General features: G+C 33.6%; 2 protein-coding genes across 2 annotated transcripts; both read left to right on the top strand.

Moving 5' to 3' along the window:
* Positions 1-3,841: 3,841 nt before the first annotated feature.
* LOTGIDRAFT_153592 (hypothetical protein) lies at positions 3,842-9,900 on the top strand (the record flags this gene model as incomplete). The annotated part of the gene is made up of 2 exons (XM_009059619.1): positions 3,842-3,902; positions 8,957-9,900. 2 exons carry the CDS (start codon positions 3,842-3,844, stop codon positions 9,898-9,900), a joined length of 1,005 nt encoding a protein of 334 aa, XP_009057867.1.
* Positions 9,901-12,059: 2,159 nt separating this feature from the next.
* LOTGIDRAFT_153593 (hypothetical protein) lies at positions 12,060-14,193 on the top strand (the record flags this gene model as incomplete). The annotated part of the gene is made up of 4 exons (XM_009059620.1): positions 12,060-12,205; positions 12,890-12,994; positions 13,431-13,434; positions 13,666-14,193. The coding sequence occupies 4 exons, from the start codon at positions 12,060-12,062 to the stop codon at positions 14,191-14,193; spliced, it is 783 nt and encodes a 260-aa protein (XP_009057868.1).
* Between the last annotated feature and the right edge of the window lie 9,124 nt (positions 14,194-23,317).

The raw sequence follows: 23,317 nt of genomic DNA on the forward strand, positions 1-23,317 counted from the left end.
GAAAATCAGAAGAATCGAAAAATATTATGTATGAGTTATTGGCTCTTAAACACTAAAAGGCATAATTTTTGCTGAATTTTGACAAAACTTGGTTTTATTATTCAGTCCCGCGCTGAAGATTGAATATTTGCCATCTAGAGTTTTCACGAACTAAAAATTGAACACGTTTTCAAGAACAAGGGCAATAACTCATACTCAATATTATTCAGTGTTGCGCTAAAGAGTTCAAAAGAAGTGTATGACTGGAGGTTGAATACCCGGTATTTCATACTGGTGATTGTTACTGTACTGCTAAATATTTTTATTCAAAATCAAAGCTGCAAGTGGGCGTATATTACCTTGCCTGGCAAGCTATCTTTGTATAAATTTGTTATAAGACAGCATAATGATGATGGTTATACTCAGATCATCTGTTTCATTAGACATCTTTTTTTAATTACTCTCGACAATTCAGAATAAATTTGAAGCCAGTTTCTGGAAATTGTTACTGAATAATGTATATTATATACAAATAAGATGCAAATATATTAAATTGATAAACTAAATTGAAATATCAACCAAACATATGACTTGGAACACAAGTTATCTTCATTTGAGTGTTGAATAAAAATAATTTGAGATAAGAATTTGTCGTAAGTGAAGACTTTTACATTGGGAAATATACCCAAGACCTTTTGTTTATCGCTTTCAAAGAATATCATGTTTGCTTCATTTGTGTTTTCTGGCAATCTGGTACTGTTTCAGGGAAAGCGAGTCTTTCAGCTAAATAGCTATTAGATATGTAAATTGATCGACCAATATATGTATTATGAATTATGTTCTGTCCTGGGAAGAGTTAACATTATATAATGAGATTGAGTATCACTTGATAGTAAAATCTGGTTTATTTAACGGGAATAAGATTATTAATATATTAAAATTTATTATATTGTAATATTTTAAAGTTGTTTCTGTTTACCCCCGAGGTTATATCAGGAGTTTTCAACCTCTTTTTTTCTATTACCCCTTCAGATCTCTTGATCCATTGCTTTAAACCCCTCCCCCGTATAAATATTTAATATTTCGTGATTTTCAGAGAATATGTCGTGACTAAATAGCACAACTTATATGATAATTGTATTATAATCAAAATTACAGTTGCCATGCAGGACAGTTTCTGTAGCTTCTGCTTCCGTATCAGAATTTTACGTTGGATAATATATTTTGTGCGATCAATCGACTTGCCCCATAATCTTGAATATGCTATTACTCTCTTAGTTTTCAACCAATTTTGATGAAACTTTAAATGGATGTTATTGGACCTAAATCGAAAGGTTTGAGAAAGGTTAGTTTACTTCTGATTAAATTTAAGGCTTTTTTTAATATTTAGGCCTCTTACGCCAGTTTTGAGGAGTTATCACCCTTTAACCTCTATACAGTAAGTGCTTCCATCAACATCAATTGCTCTTAAACACTCTGTCCGTCCGTCGCTCCGTCAACATTTGCTTGTAAACGCTCTAAAAACTAGAGTTTTTGATGGAATCAAATGAAATTCGGTATGTGTATACATAATCATAAAACGAAGAGCAAGTTCGAATTTGAGCTATTTTCGACCGTTAGAAGCAGAGTTATTGCCCTTGCTCCAAAATCTTGAATATGCTATTACTCTCTTAGTTTTCAACCGATTTTGATGAAACTTAAAATGGATGTTATTGGACCTAAATCAAAGGTTTGAAAAAGTTTAGTTTACTTCTGATTAAATTTAAGGCTTTTTCAAGATTTTTCAAGATGCTTCTATGAACATCATTTGCTTGTAAATGCTCTAAAAACTAGATTTTTTAATGGAATCAAATGAAATTCGGTATGTGTATTCATATTCACAAAACGAAGATCAAGTTTGAATTTGAGCTATTTTCGACCGTAAGAAGCAGATTTATTGCCCTTGCCCCGAAATCTTTAATATTTACCATCCGCATGCCGCAGTGGGCGTGGTCCACTATCTTTGTTATTGCTGTCTGTGGTTGTTATCAATGCTGTCTGTAGTTTTTATCATTGCTGTCTCTAGTTTTTATCATTGCTGTCTGTAGTTTTTATCATTGCTGTCTGCAGTTTTTATCAATGTTGTCTGTAGTTGTTATCATTGCTGTCTCTAGTTTTTATCATTGCTGTCTCTAGTTTTTATCATTGCTGTCTCTAATTTTTATCATTGCTGTCTCTAGTTTTTATCATTGCTGTCTCTAGTTTTTATCATTGCTGTCTCTAGTTTTTATCATTGCTGTCTCTAGTTTTTATCATTGCTGTCTCTAATTTTTATCAATGTTGTCTGTAGTTGTTATCATTGCTGTCTGCAGTTTTTATCATTGCTGTCTCTAGTTTTTATCATTGCTGTCTGTAGTTGTTATCATTGCTGTCTCTAGTTTTTATCATTGCTGTCTCTAGTTTTTATCAAACGTGCAATCAAGGTGGGCAATTTAGCAAAGCACCTTAACAGACGATTTTCACGGACTTTCACGTGAGTATTTTAGATTCGAGATTATTTTTGTTAAAACACACAAGGTATGATACGTTGGGTTTTTATTGCCGTTTTAGTTTAAATGTAGTCGGGTATGTTTTATGGCAAACGTTGAACAATACGCCCCAGTTAATTTTCTGGGTACGCTTCCTGTTGAAGACAAGAAGAACAAGATTGAGCTGGCAAAGCTGAGTCATAGATCGTCGTTGTTGTGAGTCAACGAGAGTAAGAGTTGAAAAGCTGCTTTCACACACAGCGGTACTAGAACCGAATGTGGCAACGCTTGCAGCCAGTGCATAGGGAAAGCCAATTTCTGCTCATATAGTTTTTGAAGAACAAAATTGGAGTCCTGCTTTTCTGTCTTGGCAACGTTATCTTGGAGAAATTGTTTTGACACTTAAAGTTCAGTGACAGAGGGAATTTCTACTCCAAGCTTGGATAACGGTGTCAGAGCCGCCTGATAAAAAAATTGAGAATTCCGAGACATTGCACGAGTGGATCTATATAACCAGTGATTGTCCTGAAATCTCATCCTCATCTCATTCAGAATCAAGTCGATAACTTCAAAGAATATTCGTGTAGTTGTGCTAATGTTATTATAGTGTTGCCCGCTGTGGTTTTGATACCAGTGTCAGTCGTAGTAGTGTCTGAACCATCAAGCAATTTGTCTTTTTTGATCAAATATTTATCCATTTTCCTGCTTTGGGTTGTTTGATTCATATGAATACAATTTAGGATAATATATGTCTATTGGTTAGTATTTATAATAAACAAATCATATCTTTTGAATTTTGAGACGGGACAGATTACAATCCAGTATCAGACCAATAATTTTGTCACCAACGACACTTTACTGCAGACTTTTTATGATTTTCAACGAACCCAATTGTATCAAATTGTCTATTCTAATGTAATTAAATTTAAAAATGTTATTAAAAGCTATGATGTCTGGTTTCATCTTCAGCTAAGTATAAACAGAAAGATATTTAAAAACAGTTCTTAAGTAGGCCTACAGATAGGAATACTTAGTATTTTGTTGAACCATTACGCATAGCGCAGCCCTGAAAGCCATAACCTTATTTTTCGTTACGTAAAATCAAAATACCAAAATACTCATCATATGATCGACAATGCAAGAGCAGCTGACTGGTGCACTTAATCTACCATAAAATGCCTGACCAGAATGACCACTGTTGGCCATTCACTCAGACCTAGTTACCTGCCGCTCCTATTGAATCTGGAAAAAGCAAAGGTGTATTTTAAAAAAGCGACCGGTACATTTTTCTAGAGGGGGCAAGATTTGACTTGACTTAGTAGTTGTTGGTCCGGAGTCTGGTTGCCACTTTGCAGATGGCTACAGATGGATGGTTTGGTTTGGTTTGGTTTGGTTTGGTATCTTCGGATCAATCTGGTATCTTGCGGTGTCGAGGTTCCGTAGCATGTCGGACCATTTCTGGTTGATCCTAGAAGACACGATACTGCAGAATTCCAAATAGGAGTATTCTACAAGCTCGATATCCTCCAGACTCAGACTTTCCTTGGCACAACGGTCTGCTTGATCATTGCCAGGAATGGAGACGTGCGATGGAACCCATACTAATTCAATCTTCTGGTCGTTGTTGGTTTGGTAGTTGTGGATCATTCTTCTTATTTCGGAAATAACTTCTGACCTGCAATTAGAAGAGGTGAGAAAAGTAGATTGGAGGCTGCTTAGCGAGTCGGATAGAATCGCGGCATGCTCCGTGTAATTGACGGACAGCCATGCTACCGCGTCCCTGATGGCAAAAAGTTCTGCTGTGAACACTGAACAGTGCGGGGGGATCCTTTTATTGATGCGGATGCCTTTTGCTGGGATGCACAAACCGTAACCTGTTGCGGTACTACTCTTGGAACCATCGGTGTAGATCTTCAAATGGTCGACGTACACGGAATCAATGAGATCAAGAGCGCGAGCTCTTGCTCCCACTGGGTTCTCGTGCTTGGATCAGCTGGGTATTGACTGTCGGGTTGGTAACCTTCCAAAACGGAGTAGCCGATAGGCGTCGTTCAAGGATCGTTACTTGATCGAGCTGATGCTTTCTCAATAGATCAGTGACCGCTTGCCCGTAAAAAATACTCCGATTCTTCTGGTTATTTCCGACACGAGTAAATCTTCTGATGCTGAAATACGTTGGACAGCTTTCGGACAAATACTGAAGTTTCCCCCAGAATTTGAGAGATAGCTCCTCCCTCCGAAGACAGAGGGGTTTCTCTCCCAACTCCTGAAGTAGCGCCTCATTCTTCGTACCTACGGCTGCCCTGGTGGCAATACGTATAGCTTTCATGTGTAGAACGTCGAGTTTCTTCAGTTGAGTATCACTTGCTTTGCTATAGGCAATACAACCATAATCAATAACTGAACGAACCAGTGACCTGTACATCATCATTAGAGTTTCTCTGTTTGCTCCCCATGTGGTACCTGAAACATAACGCATAACATTTAAGATTTTTGTAGACCCGTTACAGATATAGTCAATGTGCGTACTCCAAGTCAGACACTTGTCAAAGTGTACTCTCAGGAATCTTACTGAATTCTCATGCTTAATCTTCACACCATTCAGTCTAAGATCAATACTGTCGTGATCTTTCTTTCTGCTGCAGAACAAACCGACGGTTTTAGCTTCCGAAATAATGAAGCCCCAGTCGTTTGCCCATTTAACAACTTGGTTCAGAGCAGTTTGCATACGCCATTTAACTTTATTGAGGTCATTGTGACCAGTCCATATCGAACTGTCATCTGCATATAGAGCCGTGCTAACCGAGAGCTCTATATGCTTTACATAATCCAGGGCCAGATCATTGATCATAATGCTGAAGAGGGTAGGGCTAATAACAGAGCCTTGCGGGGTGCCATTCTCCAACGAGTGCTTCTCACTGAGAGAATTGGCGACGTTCACTTGTACCTGGCGATCCCTTAAGAAGTCTTGGATCCACCTGAACATGCGACCCCGAATGCCAAGTTTATTAAGTTTAAAAAGCAAACCATCAACCCAGACTAAGTCAAAGGCCTTGGACAGATCCAGGAATACTGCGCTGAAGTAGTTCTTCTTTCCGAGTTGGGCGGCCATGTCGTGTTGAAGTCGAACGATTTGATCCATTGTTGACCGTTTCTCTCTGTAGCCGCTTTGGTTGGGATCGATAAGACCATGTAGTTCACAGTGGTATCTAAGTCTATTATTGACCATCGTCTCAAATGTTTTACATAGAGTCGAGGTCAGAGAAATAGGCCTGTATGAACTGCATAGACTTTTATCTTTCTGCGGTTTTGGTAGAGGAATGACCATTGCCGTTTTCCAACTTTTCCAACTGATTTGTTGAATAATTCTAGTAGAACTGTAGACGCTTCCATTGGTAACTCCTTTAACATGCTGTACTTGATATTATCTTCACCAGTAGCGCTGTCTTTCTTACTGTACAGTGCTTTCTTCAGCTCGCCGAGGGTGAAGGGAGCGTTAAGATCTAGCAGATGACCAGTGCTTTATATAGGAGTTTGTAGGAACTTCTTCACTCTTATAATATTAACTCTAATATGAATATTGTTTATTGTGTATACCAACAAAGTTAAACTATACAGATAAGTACATGTTAGATAGACACAGCTTGATGGAACAACACCCACTGGTTAAAGTTTTAAGCAACGTCTCAAGTGACAGGCAAACTATATATACATTTACACCTATTATGAAGAAAACACAAGAGACCTCTGTACCTGTACTATTATGAAGAAAACACAAGAGACCTCTGTACCTGTACTATTATGAAGAAAACACAAGAGACCTCTGTACCTGTACTATTATGAAAAAAACACAAGAGACCTCTGTACCTGTACTATGCATAATTTTTTTTTAACCATGATTGTTGTTCCATAGTGTTATGTCTATAAATCGTACTGAAAATCGTCTTTACAAGTATTTGTATTGCGCTATATTCTATCAAATTTGAATTTGTCATCAGTTTCGTGTTGGGCCAAAAGTGCAAAGGTAGAATATCAGTGGCACGTAGGACTTTCGTGATACTTTTTTATTGCAAGATAATCTGATGTCGGAATTTCACGCTTGAAAATTGATGTGTATAGTTGCGTCGATTGCCCCCAGAAATCTTGTGAAATAGTTCGCAAGACTTCATCACACCTTTCTGCCAATTGTTCATGATAATTCAAACTTATGAAATAATTTTTCTAAAAATACGGACGGATTAATTAAGTGTGACATTGTATGACATTGAGATAGTGTCGAATCAAACTTTATCTCTTTGAAATTGAGAAAATTAAACATTTATCATTGTTGGACTTTATTGTAGAATTGATATACTGTCTCATACATGTTAATAATTTCTTTCTCTCCCATATTCTTCCGAAGTGCATTTCATTCAAGTCTAGCTGCGATCCTGTCTATTTCTTAAAGCGATTGTAAAGAGTTAAACAAAAATGGCCTGTTTCGAACACAGTGTTTATAATTTATATATGACTCCACTGTAATTGACTGGCTATTGAAAAGATTTTAAATTGAAATGATTTAAAGAGGGATCTCAAAGATAAGAAGTATTGTACTCTATAGATAAAACACAATATGATACACCTGTAATATCTCGGAGTATTGTGGTTTGCAAAAACACAGTTCAGTTTTATGTTTTATCAAACATGTATTTAAAACCCTGAAATATATATTTACAAAATTAACAATATAATACAACCTTTAAAATATATATTCAAATATCACAGATTTACGGTGGCTCACATACGACATTTTCCACTTTTTTTTTTAATTAAAAACTTCAATTTTCACCCAGGAGAAAATTAGGTGATAATTCGTGTAATTTTTTATTAAAAACTTTAATTTTCACCAAGGTGATAATTGAAGAATTTTGAATTAAAAACTTTTTTTACAAGATTCGTTGAATTATCACCCAAGTGAATTAAAGTTTTTAATTCAAAATTAATTTTCACCTAGGTGATAATTAATGTTTTTAATTCAAAATTAAAAGTGAAATATGTCGTAAGTGAGCCACCGTACAGATTAATATAGCTTACAGAATATTATATAACAATGATACAATGCCAATAGTAGGGAGCTGTCGTAAAGGGAGGTAACTACATTATTCCATTTATGTGGTACAGGTAGAAGTTATGCCTGTTAAATATTAATAAATGCTGAATAATAACCTACCCTGTAACGTGGTTTTAAAACAAAACTAACTTATATTAACCTAAACAATAGAACATTAACAGCTCAAATAAAGATAGTTATTACAGATGAAACCTAGGCTACATTGTAATGATACTTTAGTTTTACCTTGAAACTGTAAGCTAATATAATTATATGTTATGTAATAAATAGTTAATGATAAAGTGTAAAATAATAATGTGAACTTATATGAATATGCAATCATACTCCTACATCTACATCTTAACCAGATTAAATTCACGCGGAAACATATTGGGCAGGCGAAGGAAAAGACGACTATGTCCCTTTGGTGAAAAAGAGTAAATTTCACACAATTTCGCCATAAGAGTTTTTCTAAATTTTAATGTTTCGGGTTGCTTTTGCATAATAAAGTGTTGTCCTTTAATAAAACATCCATAGTAAATAATTTTCAGAAATTAAAGCATCAAACTGTTTTTTTTTCTTTCTGGTTGTGTATAGGTGTTCCATTTACATCTTTAATGACACTTATCACCTTCGGGTTTATTTAAAGAAAGGCATCAGAGGTTTTTGCATTTAGTTTGATCCAGGAGTTCGCATTAGTAAATTCCTGCTTCACTAAAGACATAGGTTAATTTAGTAGACAAGACGCATCTAAATATTTTGGAATCTTGATTCGGATGCCTGTTGCAAATAAGACATTGCAGTTTGGTCATTTCAGTTAAAACGTTCTGAAGTCAACACAGAATTCGCTTCTGTCCAGTAAGCACGCTTCAAATATTCCAACAGTGATCTAGTTCCAGTTCTTAGATTTTGGATATTCGTTTCGGGACATTACAGAATTTCCAGATAGCACCTTGCGGTGTTTCAGTACCAGTTCCAAGATTTGTGACGCCTCGGGGATTATCCTGAAGATTATCAGGGTCTGTCAGACAACTTTACTGTTTTCAATTCCCATTTCAAACAGGTGAGTTCCTCATGCTTTAATTGTACTTGCGATGTCCGATGTAGTTGATATGTGCTTTCAACTCACATCTAAGAATTGAGAAGACTTTTCATTGACTGAAACCGAAATGATTCAGGTCAACGACTTCATCCACAACAGAAACTGTGATTTTGCAGCCGTCGGTTTTCTCAGTTCGGCAAAGATTCAATTTTCATGGTTTGCCACCAAGTGCTAGCAGTACCAGTTGTTGTTCTCCTATTCTGCCAGTCGACAGCTCGACCTGGGACATCTTATTGAGGCCGACATGTACATATATCATTGTAATTATTGTCATTTCAGGTATGGATGTTTTTCTCAACTCGGGGATTGTGTCAGTACTGGAAAACCTGAGCGATAGGTTCCAGGACTTGAAAAGAACGTACAATATGATGGGAACTCGTGCTAGTCGTCACCGTACTAAGTCTGAACGGGAAGAAAAAATTCGAAATTACGAGGAATATTATTTAAAAAATCACTCAAGGCGCCAAAATGTCGAACCAGCGGTAGGGATCATCGTGTCCCGGAAAAACTTGACTAAAAGGTCAATGAGCACAGTATCAGAAAATAATAACAAAGCCCTCTCCGATTTACGTACATTCAGGATGCGATGTACAAGTTCGATTTCAAGACAATCAACTTGTAGCCAAACTAAAGATTGGTTATCCTATAATTCAAATCACGATCCCCAGAACTGTGGCCAAATTTTGAAATCATCCAGTCATGGACAAATTTATCTCACAAGGACCACACCACCCACGTCATCCTACACAAATTCCGGTTTGGATGAAGTCTTTAGCGAGGAGGATGATGTTTTCTTTGACTTTAATGTTGCGACTAAAGACTCTATAAGCGACCACGAGTTGGACGATAATGAGATACAGATTACTATATTTCATGAACACAAACGTAATTTGTTAACTGTATCTATACACCGTGCTACACCTGTCCTTGAAGATTCTGAAAAATTATTCGCTAAAGTGTCCATACAACCGGCACAAAAACAGACACAGAAAGGACAGAGAATAGATTTGCAAAAAGTTAAACGTTGGGAGGAGGACTTTGTATTTAAAAAATTAACAATAGGACAATTAGAGAGCTGCTCAGTTATCATCAAAATTTACCAAAAGACGGGAATTTTCAAATCAGCAACTGAACAATACGTTGCTAAAGTCGCGTTGAAAGACGTTGACATCAAAGGCTTCGAAACAACTAAATTGATGTTACAGAAGCCCACTTCATATTGAAGGGTTCCCCCCTCTTAGGACCCTTCGTCACGTCATCATGCCTGAAATTCACAAATCTCTCCATGATAACACCGTAAGTGACCTTTTATGGGATATGGACCGATGACACCAATTTTCGTGAATATTTATGCTTTTTATATACGAATTGTGAGAGTGAGAGTTGACAAAATAAATTTTGATAAAATGGTACCAATGGATACATAAAATGAGCCTACCTTTAATAGAAACAAAAATTAATTTTCTGAAAGTAGTCCATTTTTCTTAATCTAATTATTGAAAGATCTAGACATTATAATTATCTTTTAATTTGTTGAATAAATTCTATCATTGAGTTCATTGAAAATGAAATTATTGCTTAGCGCTACTTTCATTATATCTGAATTTCACTTTTCATCAAATTTGACATATCTAAATATCTATATCTATTTCTATATCTGTAATTCTGTGTTTTAGATATTTAAGTCAAATCAAAATATGTTCAAAATAGCTGCCCCGCCGCATATATTACTTGCCCCATCGAACAATCAAGTCAGACTACGGGCCTGTTCCTCAGATTTTAGTGATTTTCCATCTTGACTCTGTGGGCATTGAATATCTTGATCTTGATAATAGAGACAGGATCAAATTCTTTATTCTCAAATTGCATCTTGTTTTAGATTCTTGTTGTATTTCATCTATTTCCATACACCAAATGTCAAAATATGTCAAGTAGGCCTGATATGAGAGAACATTTTTTAATTAAAAAAGGATCTGTTTTAGGCCTATATTTGAAATTTTACTCATGAGATATTTTAGTGTTTAGATATTTTTATATAAGCCTACAAGTCTGATTATAAATCGCTTTTTAAATGAACCATCTTTTGTTTTGATAATAAAATTAGGATTTTGTCCTAATTTAGAACCATCGTAAAAAAAAATGAATATGCATATTGACATGTTTTTGTCTATATTTACCATCCGCTACTGTATGAATTTTCTCCATTAAACAGTTGTATTATTCCACAGATCTACCTCTTTTGAATGGTTGTCGATGAACTAATGAGACATCTCAACGGAGGGGAATATATCACTGATGAGTCTGTCCACGGTCAAGTTTAAAATTTTTAAATTTTATGTTTATTCTAAGACGTAGTATCATTCTAAGGGACAGATTACTGGTCTAGTGCACGAGCCAAGTTTGTCTGAACTAATCGGTATAGCATCCTGTCTTTCTCGGCTAATAAAAGCTAATAACAACCTTTTTTTGAAAATTGCTGTTATAAAAACAGCCTACGCGAAGTCAAAAATACCAGTTTTTCTCACATTGTCTCCATAAATAGTTTGATAATTATCTAAATTAGAAGAGGATTACCAGCAGAATTCCAATGCGTGACAGATCAAGAAAAATGTCAAAAAGTCTCTTTTTGTTTATCTACACTGTACATACATGGACATTTATGATTGGTTAAAACTCTTACTATTATGTGTAATATGGACATAATGATATAATAAAGAACACATGATAATTCATTAGAAACACCAATTAATCAAGTAGTTTGCTTAATTTGACACTAAAAAATAAGGAAACCTATTTTTAAAGATTACCCAGCACTCAAAGTATTTGGGAATCGATTGATCACACGAAATAACTTATCCAACAACAGTAGTATATGAGATTATGGAAAGGGGGCACCTTTTATGATTTAAAAAAAATCACTTTTTTCCTATCCATAATCTCATATACTACTCCTTTGCCTGCGGCGCCCCAAGCCCACCAAACACACAACCCCCACCAGGCACGCGATTAATAAACCCAGAGCCTATAGGGGTACCCGTTTACCAAGCCCACAGGCGTCCCAGCCCTATAATATCTTCAAATTAACTCAATTAAAAACAGAATGAGTTTAATTTTAAAACACGAACAAAACAAATTCTAAGGAGACGGTTTCTTCTCACCTCTATCATCTCTCATCCCAAAAAGTAGCCAACTTTGTCTCAAACAACAAATCCCTCATTTCCTCAAAAGCGCAAGCTCTTGGATCTGTAGCAAAAGCAGGAGTAAATATAAGCGATGAAGTGAAAAGATCTAACGAGTTGAAAGAATTACAACATATAAGAAAAATGCGAAATAAAAGATTAGAAAACAAAAAAGGCAATGGTTTTAAAATTATTGGATAACAATGTCAATGATAATTGCTCAAACTCCTAAAACTTATTTCGGTTCTGACATTCAAAAATCATTTGGTTCTCTTCCTGGATTTTCAAGGGCAAAATACCCCAGAGAAAAACATCTTCCCCGTCATAATTACACTGGTGCAGGTACAAGGTTAGATCTGCGATTAGACCAAAACGATAAACTCAAACCAGGTGAAGAACCAGAGTTGATTCTGCTGCACTTATACAGGATATTTTATACAGAAATAAAGACATAACATCCAGACACGAAGCAGACAAACAAATGATAACCAAACTTGAAAATATTCCAAATCTAACTTTTAAAGCGAGAATTCAAAGGGCATTAATCATTAAACACTTGAAAGCAAAGATGAAAATGGGTATGGGAATAGCAGATGAAATTCATAAAGAATTTAGAACAAACAAACATTTTTTAACTGATTAATGGGAGGTAACAATGTTTTTTGTTTACTTCAAAGTAAAATACCAACCAGTTTACTAGTTATTGAATTATTATAGACTGAATAAAGCTCACACTATAAATACCTTTAACGTCTAGTAACAGTTAGACAGACTATTATTGACTGGATATGCGCGACTAAGTAACTAAGTAACGGTTATATAAACATATAACATACCACACGCGCACGCCACGTCGACAGGCTAAACTCTCAACTATTAACACTGTCTCAATTTTGTTACGCTGGAAGATTAGGAATTTAATCATACAAAATCAAGGTATGGTCTTTGTTTAATTTAATCATAAGACTAGGGGGTGGAATTAAGATGATAGGTTATTTGTTGTTTTCCAAATATCAATTTTGTTCTATTTCAGACACAAGTATAATAGATGTCAACATTTCACATCACGAAGAATATTTAAACCATCGCAGGCAGTGGGGGATATAAAGAGGACAAGAATTTTACCAAACTCTGTGAGGTCAGAGGTTTCAAAATTGTTGATACAGATTTCGAAAATAGAACAAGTGCTGTAGAACAAGCGTTTTGGAAAAGGATAAAATATGTGACGTATATGTAGCGATTCTGTTGGAGCGGTCGTAACCCTTGACCCTTGACCCTTAACCCTTGAACTATGACTGGTAATAATGTAAGAGGGGAGATAACTCTGAAGTATATCTAGCGATTCTATAGGAGCGGTCGTAACCCTTGACCCTTGAACTATGACTGGCAATAGTGTAAGAGGGAAGATAACTCTGAAGTATATCTAGCGATTCTGTAGTGTAAGAGAGGAGATAACTCTCAAGTATATCTAGTAGAAGTGTATATCAATATACATGTAATTATTTATGTTTTAAATTTCCTTGTATTTATTAAAACTTACTTTGGTTTTTTGTTATTCTTCCTGCATTTTCCAGGGGGGTAAATGGTTTCAAATAATAGGGTAAAACCTATCTTTAAAAATGGCAGAAAAAAATTACAGATCCGATCTTTCAATTATATGATCCAATTCGTTATTCGTTTGATAAGAAAAAAGAGGATTACATTATCACCAAAGGCTGGCTCTCGGTCTCAACTAAATGATGAGGGTAGGGTCACTTTCGAGATTAATTCATTATCGAAATGGTTGCTTCTGTCTGATGCCTATTTCAGATGCGATTTCAAAATCAAAGACGGGACTCCCAAACCAAAACAACCTTAGAAAACAATTTCTTCCCATCTTTATTTACTGAAATGGTTTTGGAAGCTGGTTCAAATCCCATAGAAACCATTAAACAACCTGGGGAATTTGACACACAGTTGAAAACAGTTCTATATCCCAAAAACTACGATTCAGTCTTAGGCTGGATACCCGATGTTGGCGATGGAAGAGTTTTAAAAGAACCGGTAAGAAATGTTCCAAATGATGCAAATGAAGTTAGAATGAGAGCTATTGCTCGAAACACAATAGAAATAGTAGGACGAGCAGGTAATCAGGGGTTTGAAAAACGAGTACTTCAGTACAATAATGATGTTGAGAATAATAGGTTTGGTAATTACGTAAATTGGAAATTATATTCTTTATTCGGTCTGATGGAACACAGAAAAATTTCCATAGGGTTACCATATAAAATTCATCTACAAAGAGAAATCAATGATGATAAGATATTCTTTGGAGGGAATGCTTCAGATGGAAATTAGAAATAATGAATCTTCAACTTTTCATACCCGTAATAACACCATCAATTGAAGTAGAAACGAGAATATTCAACTCGTTACCTAAAGATATTGAAAAAGCTTTTCTTCGTCGTAACACAATAGGTAGCATAACTTTAACTGGAGAATCCACTACATGGCCAATCACTAATACTATTAAACCAGCAAGATATTTAATAGTTGGTTTCAAGAACTTACCAGATTCTCAAACGAATAACAATAATATCTTTAGAGTAGCAATGAACCAAACTCAAGATCCTATAATCCGTAAAGTTCAAGTAAGATTAAACAACGATAATTATCCTAACCAACCTTTAACAATTAATCCATCCACAAAGGATTATAATGAATTGTATAGAAACTATAAAAATATGTGTGAATTATTTGGAAATTCACCTCAGTTTGAATATGTAGATTTTGCAATTAATCACCCAATCTTTTGTTTTGATCAATCAGCTCATCAAGAAGATCTTTTCAAAACAGGGGTGAATATAAATATTCATATTGAAAAAACACAAGTAGATGTAAAAGGTTATTGTTTATTATTGGAAGAAGCAAAACATTTAATTCAAATATCCAACAGACGGTTGGTTCGTATAGAATAATCATTTAAATTACCCTCTTAAAAATGAAACCAGAAACTTTAGTAAAAAGAATAATAGAAGCTATCGAAACGGAATCACCAACTACAATAACTTACAATGGTAAAAGGATTAAAATATCTAAAACAATTATTGATGAATAGAAACATTTTAAAGTCCGTGATGATATAGATTTGGAAAGAATTGACAAGAGGGTAAAGGAAGGTGGATTTTTACCTTTCCTACCTTTGATATTTGCTGGTCTGGCCAGGACAGGAGCAACAGCTGGGGGTGGATGAAATAACACAAGCCATCAACGCCAAGAAAGCAGCTGATGCTGAAAAAAGTGAAAAACGTAGACATAATATGGAAATGGAAAAAATAGCTCAAGGTTCAGGAGTAGCGGATATATTAAGGACAGTTAAAGAATTTAAAAATTGATTTAGTGAAGATACCAATAAAACTGTTAAAGAGGGATGAAGTAATCTAATAGATAAAATCGACACTGGAGAAATGAAGGTGAAACATAAGGGGAATGCCATAGTTTTTAAAAACATACGTTCTGGAGGGGGAATCTTTCTTTCAAAGTATAAAGGAGAAGGAGTGATTTTTGGAACAAAAATAGAGAATAAAAAATGGGCAGAAAATTTAATCATTCAGAAATATTTCCTAGTAACCCTATGCTTATGTGTATTTGTGGAAGCTCAGGTTCTGGGAAAACATATTTAACATTTAAATTTTAGATTTCGATTCATTATATATCTATCTACACAACAACACCAGAGCAATCGTATTGTTAATTCCTCAAAGCTTTAGAATATTTACCAAAGAAAGATGTTCAAGACATATTTAAATATTATGAAGACAACGATGAGATAGAAATAAAAGATATTTTAGATACATATATAAAAGAAAAGAATCCATCTTTCAATCCAACAGAAATAAAAGTTTTTCTTACGAAAAATGTTAATGATTTAGATTTGTCTTAAATTGATAGCGAGCGAAAGAACTTAATAGTGTTTGACGACTGTGTAGCACAAAGAAATCAAGTTGTTCAACAAGAATTCTTCACGAAGGAAAGACAACTGTCACTGTATTTACCAATCCCAATCTTTGTATGGTATGGATGCAATGTTCATTCGAAAAAATGCAAATTGTTTTTTATTATTGGCATTGAACGACTAAGATTTATCTCAAATTATTCAGTCAATTAATCACGGAATGGATAGAGATACATTGTAAAGGATTGTAACGCACAATGGAGAAACCCAGATGATCATGGATATGTATTCGTTAATACTAGAAAACCTGCAGGTGAAAGAGTTATAACAAATATTGTTAATTTCATTCCTTTAAAAATGGGTGATTGGAATAATATTATAAAAAGAAACAGACAGTATATCAAAGCTAAGAATAAAATAAAGACTCAAGTTGAAAATAACAGATTACAACAAGTTGGATTAACAGAAAATCTACAAACTCTATTTCAACCAATATTAAAATGTCAAGAAGATATTAAAAAGAGACTCGCGCTCGTACAGAACCTTCACCTCATAAAGATCCCCCAAAACCAACTGAATATGGTGGTTTTATAATTAGGACATTAGATGATATAAAACATTATTTTTCAAATCCATACCCAGATTTGCCAAGTAGCATTACACCAATTATTACACCACATTATTTTCTAAAGATAGTACGAAAAGTCTTGGCATTAAAACCAAGAAGTTTCATAAATTGTTTGTGCTTTTCATCTTGAAATATCTCCATCTATTTCTAATAATACTTACTGATGGTGGAGTTTCCGTCTCCAATATCATATGAAATTTACCCAATCCAAATATCTTCTTTATCTGGTAAAATTAACATTCTCAACCTGTCTATATATTTTCCATTTGTTTTAATTTCATGTAAGTAGGGAAAAATCTTACTGTTTTCATCGTTAATTTCAAATTCTTTAGTTTCTACACTTTCTCTACCAATGATAAACTGAAGAACTTTATGAGCGTTAAATTGATTAGATGTTTCTGATTTTTGTGTAAATAATATTGAATCAACTTTTACCTGCAAAGGAAAAGTAATTTCAATTTATATTTTTCCTCGGAAAATAAAATATGATGAATTTTCTTCATTAAAAATACCTTGGAGGAACATAAAATCTTGAACAGAATATCCTTTAACGGTTGCTGTAAATCCATATTTTTTATATTCATAATCTTTTGTTTTATCAATATTATTAGTAATAGAAACATGTTTTCTAACAATATTTTTAAATGGAAGATTGAAATAATATGATTATTTTTTTCCCTGAGTTTGTTTTCTAATGTGGTTATATTTTTTTCCTGTTTTAAAACTTTATTATATAACCATCTGAAATAGGCATTGAACAGTTATAAGCCGAAGCTGTTTTACAAGATGCACTTAAATATGAAATTTCATCTTCATCGATACCATCATCTGAAACACAAGCATTAACTGAATTATTAACGTCACGCTTTGGTTTATTAATACTATTTCTCTTAGAGTTGTATTTTTGTTTTACATCGCGATATTTCTGCTGATTACTGTTATCAACAACTTTATTACCATTTCGTTCTGAATCTATGGAAACAGATACGAAGCATTCCGTCCGTCCAACCTGTGACAGACAGTGTAGGAGTAAGTTGAATACAGAAAAAGAATTGCTATTAAATTGATATCTGAAGAATACGAAATGGCTTCCATTTCCCTAAAACATTTACATATAATTCCAACTAATTTTGTTTGTGGTTTGGAACTTTTGACTGCTCTTTATCAAACTCAAACTACCCCACGTACCAAAATACATACAGAGCTGGAATTAAAATCGTAACAAGGATAGTTATATTATTTAAAAGGTGCGAAGTGGAAAGGGACAAAATGGGTAAGGGGCGAAGATAACTTAAAGGGACACTGTCTTGCGTCTGGAAGTTTGAAAGTTAAAATAATGACTCATGTTTTTCTTGAGAAACTTGAGTTATAGAATGAAACTCCTTGTTTGAGGTATTTTTGAAGGAATTTTCGTATACTTCTAGTTTTACTGAAGACTATTTCCATATACATGTATGCAAGACCCAAATAACTCGCATAAAATGCTATACTTGCATTAGTTCTTGCATATTCCTTATTTCTACGACCATGCTTAAATCTGATAAAATTAGCAATAGTACGTTTAAATTAAACCAACTCTATCAAGACTGACACCGACATCGTTATTTTCAGCGCAGGATCAGAATCAGAAAGTTCATAAACAGTATTGTAAGAAAGGTACAAATACTTTAGTTTAAACAATATTTATTTCTATACAAAGTACAAAATATAAAGAAGAAAATACAATACATGAATACACAATAGTCGATCCAGAGACAAGCATAATGCTTATATTAGACTGTTTCGACCGTATCTATATACAAAATAATTTACAATTTTTTAGGATAAAGAATATTTGAATTTGTGCAACAGCAAGTCTATATTATATTATAGTAAAATAGGTGTAATGAAATATGTAAATAAGGCCGGAAAATGCTTTGAATTCTATTGATTTACGTCATATCGAATATTGGAAATAACCCATAACTACAGTAACAGTATACAACAGATTTATTCAAATATTCATAATGAATATTTACAGCTGGTATACTAAAATTGATCTAAGGGGAATAACTCTAGATTGCCCTATTAAATAAAACATAATCATAATGTACTGAATTGTTACTCAATTGTTATAATTAAGTAAACAATTATAAGAACATTGGCCGAAGCCGGTTGTGCTGATACCCCAAAAATGATGCAATTCAACTCAACTTACATTCTCAAGGTCTGTTGGTTTCAAACATCTATCTCACTCTACAGACTCTAGTTTGACATTATCATTTCTTTACCAGGACAATCGGATAGCATACTCAATTTAATTGGTAGCATATGATCCCAGTCTATATTTTCTCGACAAATTAATTAATTAACAATTAATATAAAGGAAGCAATGAATGCTGATCGGTGTTAAATAGAGCTAATTTTGGATAAGATACCACGACTAGTCAATGATGTTTCATTTAAAGGGATTTGTAAAGAGGTGTTGTAGACTTTGTTATGTGTATCGTAGACATGGATGGCATCGATTTGCGCCCTTCCAATTTTCAACCGGACGTCTGTGATTCTTGGACGCCCACAGAAGTAGAAAACTTAAAACTCTTTATTTTACATCAGAATAAGGCTCAATACACAAGGGCATGGTCCTGTCTATCATTCAGCCCATGAGGACAATATAATGAATGGAAGAAATACTCGATACTTGGAAGGGCAATCTGTTTAACAAATACACAAATATATGTGTATTAAATGGACAGACTATGTTGCTGAAATCAAGTACATGACCACAAAAAGTAGAAGTTCATGCTAACATGATCAAGTACATGATCACAAGATGTAAAGGCACCGAAATACATATATATTCATATGGAATAAACAACCCCAAAACCGCTAACCAAAAGTAAGTGCAAGTGCTGCTACATATAAATAGATACCGAACCAAATTTCCACTGAAAATTATGTTAACATTAATAATGATGATTGCCTAATCTAAATAGCTAATGACAATTTGACAAACAACGAACAATTGAACAAATCAATAGAAATTTTGAATTTATAACATGCAAAACGCAAGCAAAATAGTATAACTATGAACACGCCAATTTATTTCAACAAAAGTTTTTATAAAATGGCAAACGAAGTTATACCAATTTACACAACAACTTTAATTGTCTTTTAACTCTCTAGCAACCTTAACTGTGATGTTCTCACAGGCAACCACACTTCTTGAACAGTATAGTAATAGTTTTTTAGTAATAGTTTACAAAGATACACAGTAATCCAAAAATATTGTTAATATAAACATATAAGTAATAATTAATATAAATACGAGTTTACTTTACAAGTATAATATGACACAAAATTTTGGGTTTTCTGTATAACACACTTCTTTAACAGTATAGTAATATATATAATATTAGTAATAGTTTATTTACAGTAATTAATTTAGGGTTTTCTGTATAACAATGAGTGATTAATATACTTTGTATATTAGTTGGTGAACATAGTTCGTAAAACTTATTTCTGTCATATCTTATTGAATTTATATATTTAAATGGCACATACTTAAATCTCAAGTTAGATAATTTGGTACAGACACACATAAAATGAAACTATCTTCTACTTGTAATTTACATAATGAACTTAGTGGACTATCTATAATATTACTATTGTATAAATTCATTTTTGCGAATAACCCCGAAAATTACTACTTCAGTTTTAAATAACTTTACAATTAAATCATAATTACGACAGAAACTTTGAAGAATATTAATTTTCCTCCGTTGTTAATCTCCAACGGAATCAGACATAATACTTAAATCGTCAGCATATAATAGCATAAGGATATCCTGTACTTCCTGGCTTGTAAATATGCCTCTAACATCACTAGATTCCATAATTCCAACTATTTGATTGACATAAATACAAAAAAGTAGTGGGCTAATTATACACACTTGTCTCACTACGGACATACCGTTAAAAAACGTTTGCATCCAACTTTAACACATGAACTAACATTAGAATACATACTTCTCAAAATCATAAGCATTTTCTCAGTAACACCCTTTTGCAACAGTATAACCACTGGTTGAAGAAGGTGGAAACAAATTGAAAAATATTTTGATTGGAATGTTGTCAATTTTGGAGGGAATCTGGTATTGTAGAGACAAGGATGATTCTCCAGATTTCTACAAAGATTTCTTTAGTTGCCTTCAACTTCTACTGATAATTTATCACCACCTTTCCCATGAAATATTTGAGAAGTATTTGAACGATTTCAGTGTATCTGTATCGATACTTTAATATTATTAAAAAACTCAAATATGAAATAGTTAAATTATCTGATAAAATTTGATATAATGTTTGATAGATGGCTTCGATATTTAATCAATAAAACATATTTTTATCAACTGTTTTTGTTCATGGATCTGGAATAGGTGACAGGATACATTGTTGCCAGTGTCTGACTATGTATGAAATAATGCATAATGCACATAATTTTACACCTACACCACACCAGTAATGGCAGCGCCAGCCTCTCGAGACTGGGGATACAAATAGGGGGGAAACTGACTCAGGTTGTGATTCCAAATGCGGCAGTTCTGTGGAGTACATAGGCATAGGTCTCCCATAGAGCGTCTCAATTAGTTCTCCACAGTGAAAATTTGTGAAAAATATAGTTGATTCTGACACACATTTTTGAGGTAAAAAAAAAATCAAATTTATATATTTTTCGAAATAAAGTGGGAGGTACAATTGAAGTAACAAACAGTTCCCCTCCCCTCTATCTGTACCGCTACTGGCGCTGCCACTGCACACAAGTACAAAAAATAGTAAAGCAATTTGGACTTAAAATGCGTCAAACTGGTGGACTGTCGTTACAAGAATAATATAGTTGGCAATTCCTTTTTGATCGACACCTGTATTTATTGATAATATGTTTGTAGAAAGCTAGGACAAATATCAATACGCTTGGAGACAAAACCATTAGTGGTACATAGACTACTCGCTCTGAAAATAAACCAATTTTATATCATTGGTACAATTCATGGCGAAATTTTAAAATAAAGTACAAAAGCAATTCTCAGTTATAACAATTAAGAAGCGATAAGAATGTTGGATCATGGTGTCAACTAAATACTTGTTGACACTTTGAAACAAATAAATAATACTAATGGTTTGAGTGCCAGGGCAAAATGATGCAACCGTACAACTTGGTATGGAATTCTGATTCATAAAGCACACTACATAATTTACCTGTATCGTTGTCTTGAGCAGGATTTTTTCCCGAGACATTAATAGTTTTATTGCCACATACAATATCTGTCCAAGGAGTGCCTAAAAAATTATAATGTAAATAGAATTACTTCAAATGAAAAAAAAAAACAGTTGAGGAGAATTGGATAGATGAAAGATTGTAAATGTGACAAAAAGATAATCTAAAGAGAGGTGAGGGTGAAGGATATATGAAGAAAGATAGATGAAAGATAAGATAAGTTGCAGTAGGATAGATGAAAGACAGGCTAGGTGATGAAAACCTGGTGAATATGAAGGATAGAATCAAAAAAAGGATAAATGAATGTTATGATGAAAAGTAGATGAAAGACAGATGAAGGTAAAGAATGATAGATGAAAGTAAAGAAGGGTAGATGAAAGTAAAGAATGATAGATAAATGTAAAGAAAGATAGATGAAGATAAAGAAGGGTAGATGAAAGATAGATGAAGATAAAGAATGATAGATGAAGTTAAAGAAAGATAGATGAAGATAAAGAATGATAGATGAATGTAAAGAATGAGAGATGAAGGTAAAGAAGGGTAGATGAAAGACAGATAAAGGTAAAGAATGATAGATGAATGTAAAGAAAGATAGATGAATGTAAAGAAAGATAGATGAATGTAAAGAATGATAGATGAAGGTAAAGAATGATAGATGAAGATAAAGAAGGGTAGATGAAAGACAGATGAATGTAAAGAATGATAGATGAAGGTAAAGAAAGATAGATGAATGTAAAGAAAGATAGATGAAAGACAGATAAAGGTAAAGAATGATAGATGAAAGTAAAGAATGATAGATGAAAGTAAAGAAAGATAGATGAATGTAAAGAAAGATAGATGAAGATAAAGAATGATAGATGAAGATAAAGAAGGCTAGATGAAAGTAAAGAAAGGTAGATGAAAGATAGATGAAGGTAAAGAATGATAGATGAATGTAGAGAATGAGAGATGAAGGTAATGAAGGGTAGATGTAAGACAGTTGAAGGTAGAGAATGAGAGATGAAGGTAATGAAGGGTAGATGAAAGACAGTTGAAGGTAAAGAATGATAGATGAAGATAAAGAAGGGTAGATGAAAGACAGATAAAGGTAAAGAATGAGAGATGAAGATAAAGAAGGGTAGATGAAAGACAGATAAAGGTAAAGAATGATAGATGAAGATAAAGAAGGGTAGATGAAAGACAGATAATGGTAAAGAATGAGAGATGAAGATAAAGAAGGGTAGATGAAAGACAGATAAAGGTAAAGAATGATAGATGAAGATAAAGAAGGGTAGATGAAAGACAGATAAAGGTAAAGAATGAGAGATGAAGATAAAGAAGGGTAGATGAAGGTAAAGAATGATAGATGAAGATAAAGAAGGGTAGATGAAAGACAGATGAAGGTAAAGAATGATAGATGAAAGTAAAGAAGGCTAGATGAAAGTAAAGAATGATAGATGAAGATAAAGAAGGGTAGATGAAGATAAAGAATGATAGATGAAGGTAAAGAAAGATAGATGAAGATAAAGAAGGGTAGATGAAAGATAGATGAAGATAAAGAATGATAGATGAAAGTAAAGAAAGATAGATGAAGATAAAGAAGGGTAGATGAAGATAAAGAATGATAGATGAAAGACAGATAAAGGTAAAGAATGAGAGATGAAAG

Source organism: Lottia gigantea (assembly GCF_000327385.1).
Source record: "Lottia gigantea unplaced genomic scaffold LOTGIsca_4, whole genome shotgun sequence".
Classification (NCBI taxonomy): domain Eukaryota; kingdom Metazoa; phylum Mollusca; class Gastropoda; family Lottiidae; genus Lottia; species Lottia gigantea.